Source organism: Labeo rohita, chromosome 12 (assembly GCF_022985175.1).
Source record: "Labeo rohita strain BAU-BD-2019 chromosome 12, IGBB_LRoh.1.0, whole genome shotgun sequence".
Lineage (NCBI taxonomy): Eukaryota > Metazoa > Chordata > Actinopteri > Cypriniformes > Cyprinidae > Labeo > Labeo rohita.
Window position 1 is genome coordinate 16,222,567 of NC_066880.1, and position 21,438 is coordinate 16,244,004.

The 21,438-nt window shown below is 34.9% G+C and overlaps 1 protein-coding gene across 1 annotated transcript in view; it reads right to left on the bottom strand.

Annotated features, from left to right (window-relative positions):
- ablim2 (actin binding LIM protein family, member 2) overlaps window positions 1-17,402 on the bottom strand; it is a 67,045-nt gene extending 49,643 nt beyond the window's left edge. The window contains exons 1-2 of the mRNA XM_051125141.1: window positions 17,137-17,402; window positions 4,502-4,657 (exon numbers count right to left, since the gene is read on the bottom strand). Coding sequence (XP_050981098.1) covers window positions 4,502-4,657; window positions 17,137-17,152 — 172 coding nt within the window. The 5' untranslated portion in view covers window positions 17,153-17,402. The remainder of the gene's footprint in view (window positions 1-4,501; window positions 4,658-17,136) is intronic.
- Between the last annotated feature and the right edge of the window lie 4,036 nt (window positions 17,403-21,438).

Below are 21,438 nucleotides of genomic sequence, written 5' to 3' on the forward strand. Positions count from 1 at the left end.
AGTTACATCCTGCCTATTTGCTAGAGATATTCAATTATATTTCAGTGAATCTCATCTGATCGTAATCCAATGTGACAGATGGGATTACAGAATAATGTGTTCCCACCAAATCCATATTTGTCATTTCACAGCATCCACGATCTCAATGCACCATTGTTGAGTTATTAGTGCTGAATTATGAATAGAAAGCCTCTGTGGCTAAATGTCCCTGATGATCGCTACTAAAAGAGGAACTAAATAAAGTGTGTCATTTATTAATTCTGCTGAATCCTTCTGGATCTGAGGCATTGTTATATAAGGTCGGTGGCTGTGGGAAACAGCTTGAAATGAGAAACTTGACAGCCTTAAGCACACAAACAATTTGCGCTCTGTCCTTGAGTGGAAAACAATTTAATATTGTGTGTCAAATCAAACTGGCATTATTTAATTTAACTGGGAAATATCTACTTGGAGGTTTTAATGAAAAACTACTGAAACAACACTGAAATGACAACTAAACAAATCAAAGATTCAAGACAAAAGAGAAGATGTATTATAGTCCATATTATGACAGCCCATATGTAAATATGAACTTAAAGGAGAACTCCACTTCCAGAACAATTCACAAATAATTTACTTACCCCCTTGTCATCCAAGATGTTCATGTCTTTCTGTCTTCAGTCGTAAAGAAATTATGGTTTTTGAGGAAAACATTACAGGATTTTCTTTATATAATGGACTTAAATTTTGCCCCCGATTTTGAACTTCCAAAAAGTAGTTTAAATGCCGCTTTAAAGGGCTCTAAACGATCCCAGCCAAGGAAGAAGGGTCTTATCTAGCGAAATGATTGGTCATTTTTTCCGGAAAATAAAAATGTGTATACTTTTTAAGCACAAAAGCTTGTGTACCACAGGTTCTGGCATGCACGTTCATGACACTACATACTATTGAATCATGTCGAAAGGTCACGCCGAACTTAGGCAGAACTACAGACCCAGTGTTTACAAAGCGAACGCGCAAAGACTAAGAAAGTGCAAGTAAGTCAAACGCTGTTTACAAACAAAAAGGTACAATGGTACAAGGTACGGACGATTCTAAAGTTGCAGGAGAAAATAAGATGGAGTTTTTCACCATACTCTACCTTTTTTAGCCGGAGTACACAGACGATTAACAGACGTGATTCGTAGTAGTGATGGGAAGGTCGGATCATTTTACCGACTCGGACCTTTGAGTCTCGTTAAGCAAAATGAACAAATCAAGTAATTTCATTAATTTTAGCAAAATCAGCATCACGTGACTGCCCCATAAGATGAATGAATGACTCTCAAAACGTGAAGACTCGAAACAGGTGAACTAATTCCAGTACAGAACCTAATAGGATGTTGCGCATGCACGACTGAACAAATCACTCCCCCAGGACGACTCGTTCTTCACGAGTCACAGTAAAGATTCATTCGAAATAAACGAATCGTTCAAGAACGACCCGTGGACGTGCATCCGAGAGCCTGTGCTACGCAAGCTTTTGTGCTTAAAAAGTATACAAATTTTTATTTTTCAAAAAAAATGACAGATCGTTTCTTCCTCGGCTGGGATCATTTAGAGCCCTTTGAAGCTGTATTTAAACTACATTTTGGAAGTTCAAAATCGGGGGCACAATTGAAGTCCATTATTGGAAGAAACATCCTGAAATGCTTTCCTCCAAAACCACAATTTCTTTACGACTGAAGACAGAAAGACATGAACATCTTGGATGACAAGGGGGTGAGTAAATTATTTGTAAATTGTTGTTCTGGAAGTGGACTTCTCCTTTAAAATGTTCCTATACAACACAAAATTACATTATAATCAATATATTTTTGAATTACAAAGCCAGTATGTGAATGTCCATGCATACATGTATACGCATAGGCCTACAGTATGTGAAAGCATATCACTTGCCAAACTCACACTTATAAATATATAAGGCTCTTCATGTTTCACATGTTGAACTCCGGTGTCAGGACAGAGCAGTGGGAAGCAACACAGCCTGCCTTTGCAAAAAAATAAATGGAATTTTTAAGCTTCGGGAAATCACAGACTTCCTAAGAATTTGTATCAAATCATTTCAACATTTTCCCTAGATGAGGTATCAAGATTCAAGTGGTGTGGTGTGTGTGTGTGTGTACATGTGGATAGTGTGTGTTGATAAAACAAAAAAAAAATCACTAGGGTGTTCAGGCAAACAAAAGGCAGCTGTATTAGGGTGTTTTCAGTAGGGTGTAGGTCACACATTTTAGGAGGACTAAACACACACAGAACATGTATATTTTAGAAGATTTTTAAATGGTTGATAATTGATATGCAACTCTTTATTAATATTGAGTTTGAGCATGTGTCTCTCTAGTTACATTACAGTTACTCTAATTTACATAAAAATTATAAACTAGAGGTATGTTTTTGTCCATAATGTTAAACAATAAAAATATGTTCCTTTCTAGTCAAGCCTGCATATATTTCTATCCATATATATGCGTATTTTGATTGAATAATATATTTGAGCTCACATGTTTGGAATGGGTGTTGGGCGTGCTCAGTCCAGCCTTTATGGAGCAATGAAATCCCCACTGTGCAGAATAGCATTACCGTGTTGTCATGGTGTGCATGAAACAAATACAGGCAGTTTTATGATAAGTGAATTCCCCCACGTGTCTCTTTCCTTCTCCAGACCTCCATACGAAGGCTCCAAAACATCTTAGAATGAAGCAATATCATCTGGTTTGTTTGATGTTTTACATAACAAATGAGTTAGAGGAGGTGTGACAGCATACTGAGTGCTGGAAAGACACACGCTCAAACACACTTCCTGTAAAAACAACACCCGCCCACATAACCAGTGTTCCAAGAATGAGTCCTATAAATGAAAATTATAAAACTGATGAGGCATAGTATATGTAATTGTAAGTTGAAGAAATCATGTATGATTAAGAACGTAAGTGCAAACTTTCAACAATTACTGGCTTAGCAAATAAAGTCATTCATGTCTAGAAATACTCACATTCCTTGCTGATCACATTTTTCGTCAGTATGCCTGATGTATAATTTTTGTTATAGGATTAGTTCACTCCAAATATAAAAATTGACTAATAATTTACTCAGCTCCATGTCATGTTCATGCCTTGTTTTCTTCAGACAAAAAGAAATTACGTTTTTTGAGAAAAACATTCCAGGATTTTTCTCCATATAGTGGACTTTCAATGCAGCTTCAAAGAGCTCTACACAATCCCAGCTGAGGAATAAGTTTCTAGCCATTTTCTAAAAAAAAAAAATACACATTTACATACTTTTTAACCACAATTGCCTTTAAACAATAAACAAATGCCTTTCCGATGCAAAATGAGATGTGAAAAAGCAAAAGAAACCTGAAAAAGGCCACTGGAAACGTGGTCAAACAGCTGTCTTTTGTAATGTTGTCACGTTAGTGGATAGGGATAATGTACTTAATAAAAGGCACCAGACTAAAGAAAATGGCATATACTCCAGTAATTTTTTGGGGGGAGGACCCACCCACATTTATTTTGCTTCCGACGCCCATGAATATTAATACTTCTGTAATGCGTTACTCCCAACACTGATGACTGAGGACAGAAAGACATGAACATCTTGGATGACAAGGGGCTGAGTAAATTATTTGTGAATTGTTGTTCTAGAAGTGGACTTCTCCTTTAAGACACATACAAAAACAGCATGACACATTGACTATTCAGAGAATATGAATTTTTTCTAAATACACGCCCATTCAAAATAAAAGTGAATTGCATATGACTGTCTATTTTCTTTTGCAAAACTAGCCTTAACAAGTCTGTATTAAATCCTTAATTATTCATGCATAGCCTAAAACGAGACAGTTATTTAAAACAATAAGAGTTAATGGTGGGAGGTCATCCAAAAAAATAAGAGCAGCAACTGTAATTTGACTAATGGCGTGTAGTAACCGCACTGACTGATGCTCTGGGATAAGTATAAACGTGCTAAACTCTATTAAGAAGATCACATTGTCTCAATCCTGAGGTCACCTAGCAACCCCTGTCTGTATTCACAACATCATCAAGCTGAAAACAGCCGGTGCTTGGAGAATGCATGCATGCTTATGCATAAGCATACACGCAAACACACATACTTTACACTGACAGACAAAACAGGAAACCAGTAACCCTTGTGTTCAGCTTAATTTTAGCCATTCTTGTTGAAATCAGATACCAAACAGATGAAACGCTGTCACCTTAATAACTTCCTCTCTATTCAGTGGTTCAGTATCCACCCCACCCTCCCTGTTCATGGAGAATGATTGAGTTTGTTAATGTAATAACAGTGCAATGCTGCACAACAAGATATCTTGATGTTTCTATCATTTGTTTTGTTTTCATGTTCTAGATGATGTACGTTCAAAGCGCCTTTCAAGTGTAAAAGCCATTATATAACTGGCTGAAAACTGCCACACAATAATAGTATATATAAATGGAGTGGGTCATGACCGATGTGTTACCTTTGCAGACAAAGCACTTGATGTGGAAGTGTTTGTTCTGCACCCGGAGCACCTCGCCTTTGCAGGGCTTGCCACAGTTTTGGCACGGGATGGGGCCGCTCTGCCGCTGTCCCTTCTGCTGCTGCAGGGGACTGTGAACAGCCTGCTGGTGAAACGCTGTGGAGACACAGTGAGAAAAACATTTGGTTGAGAAGTATATTCCCAAGCACAGCATCACCTGACATGTATGAAAAGTTTAGGAATTAGTCAACAACCTTTACTAATCTAACCTGACCACATTAATCTGAATACTAGAGGGAATGTGTTTATGGTCTATGATGGATATTAGTAAAGCCAGCAGGAATTGTAAGAAATAGCAAGAGTACGCTATTATTATTATTTTATTATTATTATTAAATAATTATAAATATTATTATTTTTCATTATTATTCTTTAAAATATGTGTATTTTTATTCATTTAAATGATAATCACTTTTATTGAATTATTTTTAAGTGAGAATATATCATCCAGGCCTACATTTTACAAAAAAAAAAGTTATTTTTTATTTCTTCCATGAATATTTAAACTCTGGGTAAAGCCAGTGTAGTTTTGGTAAAACTAAATAATGAATGATTACAAATATTAAATAAAATTCTAAAATGTTGCCTTGGAAACTAACTGAAAGAAATATGTTCAAGTATTAAAATGACTAAAAATAAAAATTAAATAAAATATTAAAAAATACTACAACAGCACTATAATAGTGTATTCTTTAAAATATTTTTATTATACATTTTTATTAATTGTTTAACAACAGCGTAGTGTGTAAATGTGTTACTTTAAAATGTAAATCCTGTTGTCTACATCATGTTACTGCTGTGATTTTTTTTAAAGATTTATTTTTTGGCATTTTTTGCCTTTTTATTGTGATAGGACAGATCAGAATTGACAGAAGTGAAGCGGGAGAGAGTGGGGGGGGGGTTGGGAAAGGTCCTCAAGTCAGGATTCAAACACGGGACGCCTGGAGGGCAATGCCACTGTATGTCGCCGCGCTGCCCACAAGGCTATCGGTGCTGACATTGTTGTCAATTTTTGGACATTCTGGAATATCATCTAAATGTACAGTTCACTTAAAAAAAAAAAAAAAAAAAAAAAGAAGAAGAAGAAGAAAAAACAGGCCATGAACTGTTTTTTTTTTCCTCCCACAAATCTTTAAACTCTGGGTAAAGCCAGCATTGGTAAGTAAAACTAGTAAAAACGATTTAAGACTAAATAAAATAAGACATATACGTTATGTGGAAACCTTTGAAAAAAATTTAAATGAGTAATTTTGCCTTGACAAATAACTGAAATAAGTTAAGGTGCTAAAATTACTAAAAATAAAACCTAAATTGAAATACCAAAAAAGTAATAAGTGACAAAAGGGCAAGTTACTAAAACTTGAACTAATATTAAAACCAATATTATGAAAATAAATGCTATTTTTAAAAAAAGACTACAACAAATAGAATATTATTTATTTTATTATTATTTATATTATTATTATTTTATTTATTTATTTATTTATTTATTTTTTAAACAATAATGCAGTGTGTAAATGTGTTAAAATCCTGAAGTTGTCTACATCATGTTATTGTTGTGAATTTGTTGACATTTGGGAATGTCAGTTTACAGTTTACTTAAAAAAAAAAATAGCCATGAGCTGAGTTTCCCATGAATCTTTAACTCTGGGTAAAGCCAGAGTATTGATAACTAAAACTAATAAAAATGAAATAACATAAAACATAAATACTAGGTGGGGGAAAAAATTAGAAAAATGTTAAAAAGTGCTAAAATTACTAAAAATAAAAATGTAACCTAAATAGAAATATTAAAAAACTAATAAAAGTGCATAAAAGTTAGTAAAACCTAAACTAATTTAAAAATTAAAACTAATATTATAAAATAAATATTAACTTAAACAACTGTATTAATACTACAACAGTACTATAATAGTATATTCTTTAAAAATGTTAAAAAAAAAACATTTTTAATTAATTTATGTGTTTTATTACTTTTTTTAACAATAATGTAGCATGTAAATGTGTTACTTTAAAATGTAAATCCTGAAGTTGTCTTCATCATGCTATTGTTGTGAATTTTTTGACAGTTTACTAATAACAAAATATAATAAAATAAACAAAAAAATAAGAAAGAAACACTGTTGCCACAATTCAACTAAAACAAGAGAACACATTAATAAGCCATGGGAATTAATTCTATTTTTTCTCCCCCCTGCAGATCATGTGCGGGGACCCATCCTAAAATATTACATGACCTCATACCCTCTCACACCATTGTTCACGGATTATCACAGGAACAGTAAAGATGAGTTTGCAGTAGACAGGGCTGACGCGTCAGGGCTCTTCTCTCCTTTGTAAATTTTTAAGCTGTCATTTGCGCCTGTCTCGCACCCAATACTCACACCTACTCCATTACAAAGGTGTGTAAACTCAAACAAACACTATATAACACAGTCCAAGAAACGGCTAGAAAAAGACCTTGAACCTCTTAACAGGGCGTGTAGCAAAACTGGTTCTGTTGAACATCCCGTTCTATTCTGTAGTGGGATTTTCACAACAGGTGTTCACTTTGTAAAGTCTAAATGGCTACAGAAAAATGTGTTTTTTGTTCTTGTTCACACAGACTTACTGAGCCTTTGAATGTAATTAGATAAAAGTGCTTTGGAAGGAAATTACACCAATCACTGAATGTATGTTTGTGTGTGTGTTTGACTGCATTTGTCATGTCACAGGAAAACACAACCCATCTGCCAAGTCTTAATTGTGGTCACACAGTATGAGATGCTTCTGTAAAGTCAATGTGAAGTTCTATTTAGAACAAATTTTACTTTTTAGTGTGACATATTCTAGAGAAAAACATGTAGAATAAGACCTTCAACCACTGGGAGTTGGTTGGATCATGGAAAGTGGGCGCTACATACTGGAACAAATCCAGAACAAATGTGAGTTTGCTAAAACAATGGCTAAAAATGATCTGGCTCTTGGTTAACATTATCCAATATCCTGCATGGGTAACATCAGCGAAAACAAAAGTTAGAATGAGGAGCAAGTTGCTACAATTTCATGAGATATTCCTCGAAATTCTCTAAATCATATGAAATTCCCTGAACCAGAAATGTTAGTTTAAGAATTAGTATTTGTCATTCAGACTGGCTGATGAGAGAAAACAGAAACCAGCAGGCTAATGCGTCAATCCCTTTTACCTGCACCCTTAATCCACCAATTGGCACAACATCTCATTTATACTTGACACAAATCTGATCACAAATCCGCTCTGTGCACCTACACTTCATCTTGTTTTTATAGATCCTAAGAGAGACCCCTGTGCTGCTGAACCCCAGAAGCAGCATGCTTGAAATGTTTAAAGTCCCCTTTAAAGCACAAGCCATTTCCTGCTTACATAGATCAAGTAGAGTGGATATGTACAATAAAAATGCAATGAAAAACTATTGACAGCTCACTTTTAGCATGCCGACTGTGTTTGCTAATGCTTTATACCTGAATTAATCTTTTGAGGTTTGAAGTATTTTTATAAAGCTCTACAGTATGCTTCCAATAAAGAAAAACAAGCTTTAAGTCCCATAAAGCCCCTCATAGGGGGGTCAACAAATGCCAGATATGTTTCAGCTACTAAAAATGAAGACCCCCTATGTCATCCAAGATGTTCATGTCTTTCTTTCTTCAGTCGAAAAAAATTAAGGTTGTTGAGGGAAACATTCCATGGTTTTTCTCCATATAGTGAGCCAATGTGTTGAAGGTCCAAATTGTAGTTTCAATGCAGCTTCGAAGACCTCTACACAATCCCAGCCGAGAAATAAGGGTCTTATCCAGTGAAACAATTAGTAATTTACTAAAAAAGAAATAAACATATATATAGTTTTTATCCACAAATGCTGAAAAGTCATGCATGACGAATGGAAGTACAGACCCAGTGTTTACAAAGCGAATGTGCAAAGAAAGTCAAATGCCCTTTACAAAAAAAAGGTAAAACAACAATACTGAATGATTTTCAAGTTGGAGGAGATAATAAAATGGAGTTTTTCACCCTACCCTACCTTTTTGAACTGGAGTACAAAGACAAAGAACTAACCATGCGTGACCTTTCCAACGTCCAAGCCATAGACACACACCGCAGAGCTAGTGCAAGATGAGCATTTGTGGTTAAAAAGTATATACATTTTTTTTTTTTTTAGAAAATGGCCATTCGTTTCACTAGATAAGACCCTTATTCCTCGGCTGGGACCGTGTAGAGCTCTTTGAAGCTGCATTGAAACTGCAATTTGGACCTTCAACCCGTTGGCTACCACTGAAGTCCACTATATGGAGAAAAATCCTGGAATGTTTTCTTCAAAACCCTTCATTTCTCGTCGACTGAAGAAAGAAAAACATGAATATCTTGGATGACAAGGGTTGTGAGTAAATTATCAGGAACTTTTAATTTAGGAGTGAACTCATCCTTTAAATACAAGTACTGTTCAAATACTGCAAATGGGTAATATTCAACAATCTGGAAATTGAGATAACATTGAGATCCCAATATATCTCTGGGACTGTAGGGCCTTGAAATTAAGATTCTAAAAGAAAAGTTCAATAAGAACTAATCTAAAATCATATCGCAATACATTTAATATTTCTTGAGTTATAGGTACAATTTAACGATTTACCCCTGGAGCCATATTGAAATTCCAATATCTCTGGAACCGAACTATGTAGGGCCTTAAAAATGAAGATGCCAAAAGGAAAGTTTGTTAAGACCCAACATCTAAAAGGACATTAAAATATCTTTCTTTTTTCTTGAGTTACAGACATGCAACTTTTGGAGTAAAAACTTGAAAAGTGCTGTTTCGCCATTTTTGAATTGTCACCATTGGCACATAATGTAACAAAGATTGCTAAAGTCAACAGATTTGACTAATAAGAAGACCATTAGACACCTGCAGCTCATCCAGAACGCTGCTGCCAGGATTGTGAATAGAACCAGAAAATCTGAGCATATCACACCAGTCCTCAGGTCCCCGGCTTCCAGTTATATTTAGAATTGATTTTAAAGTAGTATTACTCATTTATAAATCACTCAATGGCCTAGGACCTAAATACATTGTAGATATGCTCACTGAATATAAACCTAACAGACCACTCAGATCATTAGGATCGAGTCAGTTAGAAATACCAAGGGTTCACACAAAACAAGGGGAATCCCCTTTTAGCTTTTATGCTGACCGCAGTTGGAATCAGCTTCCAGAAGAGATCAAATGTCCTAAAACATTAGCTACATTTAAATCTGAATTACCTTTGTGTATGAAATGTTCTATATAAATAAACTTGCCTTGCCTTGCCAAATACACTCTTAAAAATAAAAGTGCTTCATGATGCCATAGAAGAACCTTTTATTGTCTAAATGGTTCCATAAAGAACCTTTAACATCTGAAGAACCTTTCTGTTTTGCAAAAGGTTCTTTGTGGCGAAAGAAGGTTCTTGAGATTATAAAAAGGCAAGAAAAAGATGGTTCTTTAAAGAACCTTTGACTGAATGGTTCTTTGTTTTACCACAAAAATGGTTATTCTATGGCATCGCTGTGAAGAACCTTTTAGAGCACCTTCACTTTTAAGAGTGTAGAAATACAGTCCAAGTTACCAATGCAGGATATTGGATAATGTTATCCAAGAGCCAAATCGTTTTTAGGCATTGTTTTAGCAAACTCACATTTGTCCTGGCTTTGTTCCGGTATGTAGCGCCCACTTTTTCCATGATCCAACCAACTCCCAGTGGTTGAAAGTCTTATTCTACATGCTTTTCTCTAGAATATGTCACATTAAAAAGTAAAATTTGTTCTAAAAATAACATTATGATGCTGCCATCTTTCTAAACTCATTTTGATTTTGCTCTGAATTTCAAGTGAAAATTGTCATTTTGACCTCCCTCTACAAAATCATGGATTGCTCAGTAAATATTCATCAGTGACATTTAATATTATGGCTTTTATCAGTATACATGTCTATCTTTCTTCAGAAAAAAACATTTGCAAAATCAAAAATTTGAGTTGGGGACCTGTGAGTCGGTTGAGTTGACATGGAATGACCCTATTTTTTTTAATCCAATTAACTGAATTTCATTTTATTTACAAAATAAACACTGAGATGGTTTGCAAATACCTTCTGTGCAGAGTTTAAGAAAAGGTGAACTTCTACTACAACTTTCAATGTCTGTCAACTGTAAAAAGCCCATATACTATATGGTGTATAAAGAGGATTGCGGTGCCAGCACAAAACACCCATTCACTAGCAAACCACATCATAACAAGAGAGAAAACAATGATTGACTCCTACAGGCCTAACCATATCTCCTCTGATAAGAACTCAATAAGTCAGGGCGGATCATCATCAAGTTCTCATGAAGTACAGTACAAAAGCAATCCACAGTTTACCCAAATCTGTGGTTCCTTTCAACCTGAGCCAAAGATCTGCGGTTAAAGTAATGAAGGTATGAAGCCGTGCTGCAGTAGTAAGATTCCTATCACTGCCGCACCCGCTCTGTTCATACACTCATCTGCATGCTTCAGATGTCCACATATATCATCAAAACCTCTAAAGCACGTAAGCACGACCAACTAAAGGTCACGTAAGGGAGGAGTGTATTCCACATGTCGCTAAAACACACACCTTACTTTTCACCGACTGCTCGTTCACAGAGTCATCCATCTTTAAAGCAGGTCTCCATAAATAGAGCATCTAGTCAACCCGTGGGGATTCCATCATGCCCTGCTACATTCTCCTTGAGGTCCACGCGCATGGCTGACATGTCTGTGTATTTGAAAAGCTCAGAATTCCACCGCAGGATGCCTCTGACACAAATCTAGTCAAAAATCACTTGTCGTTTGTCTTATTTTCCAAATGCAATTGTGGGTTTTGGGGTAAGACTGAATAATGGAAAGCCTATGAATGCTAGAACGTTCATCTTATTGCTCTTGCGCTGCAGCATAATTCAATATTGCTGCATACTTCTATAGTTATGAGTTATATAAGAGCCCCATTCCTCAAATATCACACTGTGCACGTCGAAGCTGTTTGATGTTGCCTATAAGCAAAAAGGGGAGGTTTACATTTTCATCTCCTAGATTTACCCTCTCTTCAGTCACTTCCACTGAAGTGTACAGGTTCATGAAACGTTAAGTCACGTCCTGACCTCAAAATGATCTAACGGTCATAGTCACATTTTGATTATTCTTCTGTATTAAATGTCACTCAAAAATCAGCTGTGCAAGGTGAAACAGCCAATAAACAGTATCCAGAGAGCAAGACAGATAAATATGGAAACTGAGATTAAATATAGTTGAGTCAATGAATGCAACAAGCATGTACATTGGAGTTCAAAAGTTTGGGATCGGTAAGATTTGTAATGTTTTTTAAAGAATTCTCTTATACTGCATTTACTTGATTAAAATACAGGAAAAACTGTAATATTGTGAAATATTATTAAAGTTTAAAATAATGGTTTTCTATTTTAATATATTTTAAAATATAATTTATTCCGGTGATGAAAAGATACATTTTTATCAGCCATTACTCCAGTCTTCATTGTCACATGATCCTTCAGAAATCATTCTAATATGCTGATTTATTACTTTTATAAATCAATGTTGGAAACAGTTTTTTTTTTGGAACCTGTGATTCTTTTTCCAGGATTAAAAAGAACAGTATTTATTCAGAATAGAAATCTTTTCTAACAATATGTGTCTTTGCTATCACTTTTTTTAAATCAATTTAACGAATCCTTGGTGAAAAAAAAAAAGAATAACAATTTACTGACAAAACAAACTTTAAAATGATAGTTTATATTGTTATTTAATATTTCTATTTTAAATAAATGCTGTAATTTTTACCTTTTGTATTTATTAAAGAATACTAAAAAAGGTATCACAGGTTCCAACAAAATATTAAGCAGCACAACTGTTTTCAACATTGTTAAATCAGCATATTAGAATGATTTCTGAAGAATCATGTGACATTGAACACTGGAGTAATCATGCTGAAAATTCACAGGAATAAATTACATTTTTTAAATATATTCACATAGAAAACAGTTATTGTACATTAAAATAATATTTCACAATATTACATTTTTTATGGATTTTTGATCAAATAAATGCCTTGACGAACAGAAACTTTTGTAAAAAAGAAACAAAATTAAAAATCTTACTGATCCCAAACTTTTGAACAGCAGTGTATATATTTTATTCACATCCATCCATAAAAAATAATCGTAATAATTCAAGCATTCACTAACACCAACAAGCATTTATAATGGTAATAATAATTAAATATAGCTGCAAGCAGCAATTGCGGGGCCAAGCACAACAGAGACAGAATGAGGAGCAAAGCATGGCAAGGAGCAACAGACCGACTGTAACAATCAGTAACTAAAGTCATTTTAGGATGATATCAGTTGAAATGGATGAAAAATCATAAATACAACCAATAATATAATTTAATGGTTTATCACTTTTGACCAATAGGTGGTGCTGTTTTCAAATTGATGTGATGTGTTCTGTGTGAGGTGACAATAATACACACAAATTTTGGAGTCATTATGTCAAAGCTTTACAGATATACAGCCTCAGAATCATTTTGGCATCAAGCCTAAAATCTGTAGTGGCGCTGTACGAAAATGGTTTACTCTATCAGCACGAAATGCATAACTTTGAGTCAGGACAGTCCAAAGATGATCTGACTCACCTTTGGTGAAAATCTGATCAACGGTCTAGGAGGAGTACGAACAAGTAGGTTTTGTACATTAATCAAAATGGCGGAAAGGAAGTTCGACCAAGTATGGTATAATTGGTATGTATGTTGTCGGCATGTCCCAAGGAATATTTTGAGACCAGTTTTATTACATTAGGCTAATGCAATCACAAGTTATTAGCATTTTTGAATATTTCATTATTAATGTTTAATGAATGGTGTATTACTTCTGACCAGCAGGTGGCGCTGTTACCGAATTGATGTGGCGTGGTCAGGGTGTGGTGACAATAGCACATATAAAATTTGATGTCAATATGTCAAGGCTTTGCAGAGATACAGCCTCAGATGTAGTTTGGCATCTTTCCAGCATATTCGTTGATGCGCTAAACGAAAACGGTTTCGTGTATTGACACGAAATTTATAACTTTTTGCCAGCATGGTCTGGAGATGATCTGAGTCAAATTTGGTGAAGATCGGACTAACGGTCTAGGAGGAGTTCGAAAAAGTAGGTTTTCTACATTAATCAAAAAGGTGGACAGGAAGTTTGGCCAATTTCGGCATAATGCATATCAATGTTTTCGGCTTGACCCAAGGAATCTATTGACATCAGTTTCATTACAATAGGCTAATGTAAGCAGAAGTTATTAGCATTTTTGTAAATTTCTTTGTAACTTTTGACCACAAGGAGGCGCTGCCCCCAAACTTTTTGAGTACTGTCAGGGCATGGTGCCAAAGACACATACCGAGTTTTGTAACAATACGTCAATGCGTTTGTAAAATATAGCATTTTTGGACAAAATTCAATATGACCGACACCTAAATTGGCTGACATGGGAAAATTGGATATGGTTCAACTCGGCATGATGCACCGAATTTAAAGAGACCAGTTTCATGATTTTTGGCCAAACTATTCAGAAGTTATAAGCAAAACTACCCATTTTTCATATCTCCTGACCACTAGGTGGCACTGTGCTGAAACACTGCACTTAGTTTCAGGTCATGCTTGTTATAACACACACCAAGTTTGGTGTCAATATGCCAAACCGTTGCGGAGATATAGCCTCACAACCATTTTTGCATGCTTTTTGTAGAAATCGTTCGCACATCATTCGAAAACGGTTTGACCAATCAACTTGAATTCCATAACTTTTTGCCAGCATGGTCTGAAGATGATCTGAGCCAATTTTGGTGAAAATCAGACAAACCGTCTAGGACGAGTTCGAAAAAGTATGTTTTACGAACAAAAATTTCTAGAAAAAAAACTAAACCATACGATTTTTGAATTTTGGACTTCATTCGACTCTGCATGAGCCAAGGATTAAGAGGAAAAAAGAATTTTGATTCTGTGGCTTATGGTTCAAAAGTTATTAGCATAAAATTATTGAAATTTTGGACAGGTGGTGGCGCTAGAGAGTTTGAGTTAGAGACTCCAAATTTGCAATGGTCAATGATGGGACGGTCCTCTATCAGTGTGCCAAATTTCCCGCAAGCGGTTCTATGGGCTGCCATAGACTCAAGAGCGGAAGAAACGGAAGAATAATAATAATAATAGGAACGCCAACGGATACAATAGGTGCCTTCGCACCTTCGGTGCTTGGCCCCTAATTAGATAAATTAGGGTTGAGGGATCAATATAGGAATCAATCTGATTATTTTAACTTTATAGCAGATACCTAAAAAAAACAGATATAAATGTGCTATAGTACTCGGTAAATGACACTATTTTTGTAAATAAAAGACTCCAAAAATGAACTAATTTAAATTATACAAGCAAATTTAGGCATCATAATATTATAATGTGCAGTATGAATGGATGTTCATGCATAATTAAATATACAGCATAGACACAATACTGATATTGACGCATATTGTGCATCCCTATTAAATATACTAGACTAAAACATCAAATGTAAGAAAGGCAGTTTTAATTTGAGAATGCATAACATGAAAATCCACAAACATGTAGTACAATACATCTATGTGAATCTGTCTAGAATCCCTTTCTTTTAGTTCTAGAGATAAACGTACAACAATTTTCTGAAAACTGAGTAAAAACAAGTAGAGTTCACTACACACCAGTGCAGAAAAATCCTACAAAATTAAAAGATTTTGCTGGTAAACTCGCAGCAAATACTCCAAGAGATGCTTACATCTATGAGAAACTTAAAGCACAAATTTTTCCACAAGGCTTGCAGCTGTGTGCGAGGATGATCCTCGGACATGGCAGGGTGATTAAAGGATTTTAAAGCAAATTACATGCTCGTGAGCATAGAGTGCCCATTTTGAGGCAACCAGAGTTAACTCCATTTCAGCAGTGTTCTGCATGGGAGGACGACAAAAGCAACCACAGTAATGGATTTCAAGCACTTAATCTAAGTCTCACTCATCGTGGAAGTGAAAACGCAAGATAAACATGCAAGTCTCAATGCCACACATTATATTTCTGCACTTATGTTCATTGATCTACCAACTTCTACCCAAAACACCTCTGATGCACCATTACATTTTACAGAGCAAGAACCAAACTTGCAAAGACAACTACCTTTCATATTTAATTTATCAATCTTTCATATCTGTTATCCTGCATTAGAGAAGAGGCGGTGCACTGAAAGTGAGTTTGTTTGCTGTCACCAAGATCAGCACTGAGGTATTTCTGCAGCTGCTGAGACTCTTCCAACAGTTATATCATGACTTGAATGCATTTGCCCTTGTGAAAGTGTGTGCTTTGTGCCAATACTGTCTGATTACTGATTAACTACCTGATTATGAATTTCTAGTATTCTGCTTTAAGAATGAGATTTTAAACAGCTGATAACAGAGACTCCAAACAGCTGATAAAAATGTTACACTATTACTTCAGAACTGTTTTCACTTGTTAACAGTGTTTGATCTATGCATATTTCTCTCCTGATTCAGACAAGGTGACTTTTCCAGTGCACAAAGCAAACTTTTTGGATAAAGGAGTCAACAGTTTAATGTTAAAAACACCTTACTGATTTGTTTATTACACAAACATTTCGCTCCATGCAATCAATGGACTGGGGCCATGTGGATTACTTGTGGATTATTTTTATCAGCTGTCTGATGGCACCCATTCACTACAGAGGATCCATCTGATGTAATGCTATCTACATCAACCATCGTCAACTTAACACCGATGCACATTAAATTTTCAGTTTTTGCCTGCTAACAACCTTAATGTACACTGAACACATTAATTTGTCTGCTTTCTGGTTCAGTCATTTAGTGTCTAAACATGACAATCACTATAAAACCTTTCTTTTTTAGTCTCGCAGTACTAGACATGCAAACCTCTAATAATAATCAATGTCATTCAAAAAAATAACTGTATGTCAGCATGTCAGTATCTGTCCCACATCCCATGTTTTCACTGTCTTCAATCACACACACAAGCAAAAACATCTCTAGCCCGCTGTCCAAAGGGGCCAGATTGCATCTGAGCTCCTGGAGTGCAACAGCGTGTCCTTCTGCCAAAATCATGCATATTCTCTAGGTGGGCTGTTGTTATTGTGTTATTTTAATAGACAGGCCTCATGATAATGGTTTGCAAAGCCTCAATTTAACAAAAATACCACTTGCATTTTTTACTATGTATAGCCTACTGTATGCACACACATTGTATGATTGTATATTTGCTATGCATCATAAAAATCTATTTTAAATCTCAACATTTATTCACGATAAACAAGCTGAATATCACAACACTGCAATATGTATCATGCTTCGACATTACTAAAATAAAAAACACCATGTAGATGATACAGGTTCCCATTGACAACGCTTTAGATCCGCCACCTGAAATAATTAAATAACCAGACAGAAGCGTAACATTACCTTTTTCTTCAGGCATCGTCTCTTTTAATCACGCCTATTCTGTAAATAAGAGAATGGGACCGCTGTTTGTCACAAAATATATATCCGACAGTGTTTCAGTGGAGGAGCACGGCGGTCTGGTACATGTTACTGCTGAGCTCCTCTGGCGAGCGACGGAGAAATGCGCTTCACACAGCGTGTCACTGCGATACTACAGGAATGAACGCAGGTCATATGATTCCCGCCTCAGTGCCTGACAGCGCGCACACTCGAGCTATTGCAGCAATCCATTATAAATAGAAGCTTCTCGATCAAAAACATGACACCCCTTCCCAAATATCCGAGGGCGTTTACCGTATTTTCTCTGTGTGAGGTACGCAGCTGGACTATCATTTAGCCCAGTTGGGAAAACAATATATGAATCAACCTGTTATCAACGTGAGAAACATTATGCATTTAAATGTATATAAATACACACAAACATGTATATTTAAGAAATATGCATTTCGAACAAATTATATATACATACATATATATATATATATATATATATATATATATATATATATGTATATACACACACACACATACATACACACACACACACACACACACACACATAATTTAATGTAATTTTTACATATATATATATATATATATGTATGTATAGATATAGATATTTCATTACATTTCTATTAAATTTCAAATATAAAATTATTTTATTTTGGATGCAATTAGACAGGTAAATAGACGGACGGACAGACAGACTGACGATAGATAGATACATACATAGATAGATAGATCCCATTAGCCTATTATTATTATATATTTATTTTATTTAATCTTAAAGAGACATCCAAAAAGGTGTTGTTCCACAATTAATCATGAAAAACTACGAAAAATAAAAAAAATAAAAATTAATAAGATTATGTAAAAAGTGCTGTCAAATCAAGTAATGGGGATTAATCAGGTCCAAAATAAATGTTTATGTATATGTGTGTGTGTATATATATATATATATATATATATATATATATATATATATACTGTGTGTATATATACACACACATATTTCATTACATTTCTATTAAATTAAAAAATTTTTTTTTGTTATTTTTGGACACAATTAAATAGGTAGATGGACGGACAGATGGACAGACAGACGGAGACAGACAGACGGATGATAGATAGCTAGATAGATAGATAGATCTCATTAGCCTATTATTATTATTATTATTATTATATATATATATATATATATACTGTGTATATATATATATATATATATATATATATATATACACACATATTTCATTAACATTTCTATTAAATTAAAAAAAAAAAAAAATTATTTTGGACGCAATTAAATAGGTAGATGGACAGACAGACAGACAGAGACAGACGGATGATAGATAGATAGATCGATCTCATTAGCCTATTATTATTATATATATATATATATATATATATATATATAAATAATTTTAATATTTAATTTGTTAAACATTAAATTTAATTTAAATTTTATTTTAGATGCAACTGATTTGACAGAAATTTATTTATTAATAAATTATTTACTAATAGGTTATTTATTATATTTCATCTTAAATAGACATCCAAAAGTGTTGTTCTGCTTTTCTATCACTTTAATTACTAATTGTGAAGAATTAATTCTGAAAGATCAAAATATGGACATAGGGATGTAGCTAACAAAATGATGATTAAAACTTTATTACAATGTAAATAAACAAGTGTGCAGTTTTTGATATCCCATAATGCCAAATTCTGCCCTATCTGACTCAGCCAGAACTCTTTATTTTGTGACTTTTATTACTACATACCTTTGCACACGAGATCATGTCTTATATTGACTGTTTGTGTTTCCCTGTCATTCTGAATCCACCTTTCCTTGGAACAGGACTGGATTGTGATGGATTGGATGCCTATAACAACAGTTGCAAGCTGAGATTTTATTATCAGCGCTCCATTAGCAAGACCACACTTGAATGCAGTCGCTCTAATGAAAGTTCTGAAATACGAACAGAGTCATGGCAGGCATTTATGAACCGCAGAACTTTTCACACACCCGGTCTATTTAATTAATGCGTTTATGAGGTCAGAGGGGCTCAAATCTTTTCCATTTCTGAAGACCCTTCACTTTCACTCCAGCTCCATCTCTGCACACGGTTTGCTCTTTGATGTCTAATCGCGGAGCATGAGTCGATGTCATACTGCAATCTCACTCTCTCACATGTCCTCTATAAGTCCTGAATAATGATCAGGTTTGTGAACGGGCAGCTAGCACCTGTCAGGGGCTTTTCCAATAAAAGCAGGAATCATTTCAATTTCCAGCACTTTCTCACATTAGTACAAACTTTACTAGAACTGACTGCAAAATGTTTTTCTCCATAGAAATGGGCTTTAACAAAGTTAAAGATTCCATGTTAAATGGAAAACCAAACAAGTAATTAATTCTAGCTAATTTTTTTTTAACACTGTGCTAAATTTGCTGGTGTAAGCATTTGGCTTCAGTTTCTGTCAGCACCATAAAAGATGATTGTTTAGACACTGCTGAAAATCTGTGCTGGCAATCCATGGAAAGAAAATAATGAAAGAGGCATTGTTCTAAAGTGAGAGATGGCAAATCAGAAAAAATGAGCGATAGAGTGAGTGAGCCAAGCTTGGCCTTCAGAAAAAACACATTACATAATTCCCTTTGTATGATTTGCAGAGATAGATAACATGTGCCTGACTAATCTGTGCTCATTTTTTGGCCATCGAAATTATTCCTTTTAAAAGTTTGACACCCTGTGGGCATTTTCTTTACTGTATGTTCTTACATAATTTTGCTTGCAAATATTATAGGATATTTTCAGGCTATTTATCATCTAGACAACAGGATCAATAGAGACGGTTGGATGGTCAGAGGCAGATGAGTTGGCAAACACCAAAACCACTCAAGTTGTTTGGGATACCAATCCAAATCTACATAATGAAATGTTGAGGAAAACACACATGACCTCTTCAGCATATATTCAGGTAAACAGAATAATTTTTCAAGTATCTTCAGTATTAAAACAAAACAAACATAAAATATGTGATATGTGTGATTAGTGAAAAAACGTTCACAAATCAGCCGGAATAAACAATATAATGGTGTTAATAGAAAGACATAATTGCAAAAGTATGTTAACAGCTCACACTCAGACATAGCTAATTTATTACTTTGAAATAAGACTTAAAAAAGCATGAAAATGATCTGTGGAGTTTTTTAAATTATAGTATGTACTGTACAGTGTAGCATTTCTTATTTTATAGATTTGCTCAATCACTATACATTTTGTTTATGATTTCTACTGCACATTAATTTTTTTAGATGACATGTTTAGCCTCATCGCTGAAAATACAGCATCATCTATCCATCCTGAACCAATCAGAGTGTTAAGAATATGAAAAAGTATATAGTATAAGCAGTGTTTGAACCACATATGGTTAATTGGAAATACATACCCCTATACACATTTCTGCAAAACTTAAAGGGGTCATCGGATGCCCATTTTCCACAAGTTGATATGATTCTTTAGGATCTTAATGAAAAGTCTCTAATAGACTTTGATTAAAATTTCTTAATGGTTTTGTAAAACAACACCCTTTTTACGTTGTCAAAATGAGCTCAGCAAAAATTCTCTCATTCTAAGGGGTTGTTCCTTTAAATGCAAATGAGCTCTGCTCACCCCGCCCCTCTCTTCTCTCTGTGGAATGACAAGCTTGTTTACTTTAGCCGCATTTAGCCGTGTTTAGCCGCTAAACTTCCTAACTACCACGTTATAAGGAAAGGCGATCGCAAAGATTAATAAAAAAAACTCTTATACACACTTCTGCTGTAAGTGAAGCTGGATCACGAATGATTCGCGTGAACATAAATGGATATATGTAGATCGGGAGGCGCATTCCATTCACAAACAAACGTAATCCACTGCATCTTCAGCGGCTCAGATGTCGGGAGTAAATGACGACCACTATGTTCGTTATTACATCCAGCAACACAACACCTCAATCGCTCAATCGGAGATATTCTTGTCTAACTTACATCCCTGCTTCGGCATCGAAACAAGGAAAGTTACTGGACTGTTACAGCTGATCTGAGGTAAGAGCTCATGTCAATCAACTATCGTGGGAGTGGCCTCTGTCGGTGTGACGCCACAACGACAGGCATCTGAGAACGGCTCGATTTGAAAAAGGGGATATTATTTTTACAGATTAATTAAAAACCGCTGCATGGATGTTTACCATTATAGGGTAGATTTGTACATACACTGCCAA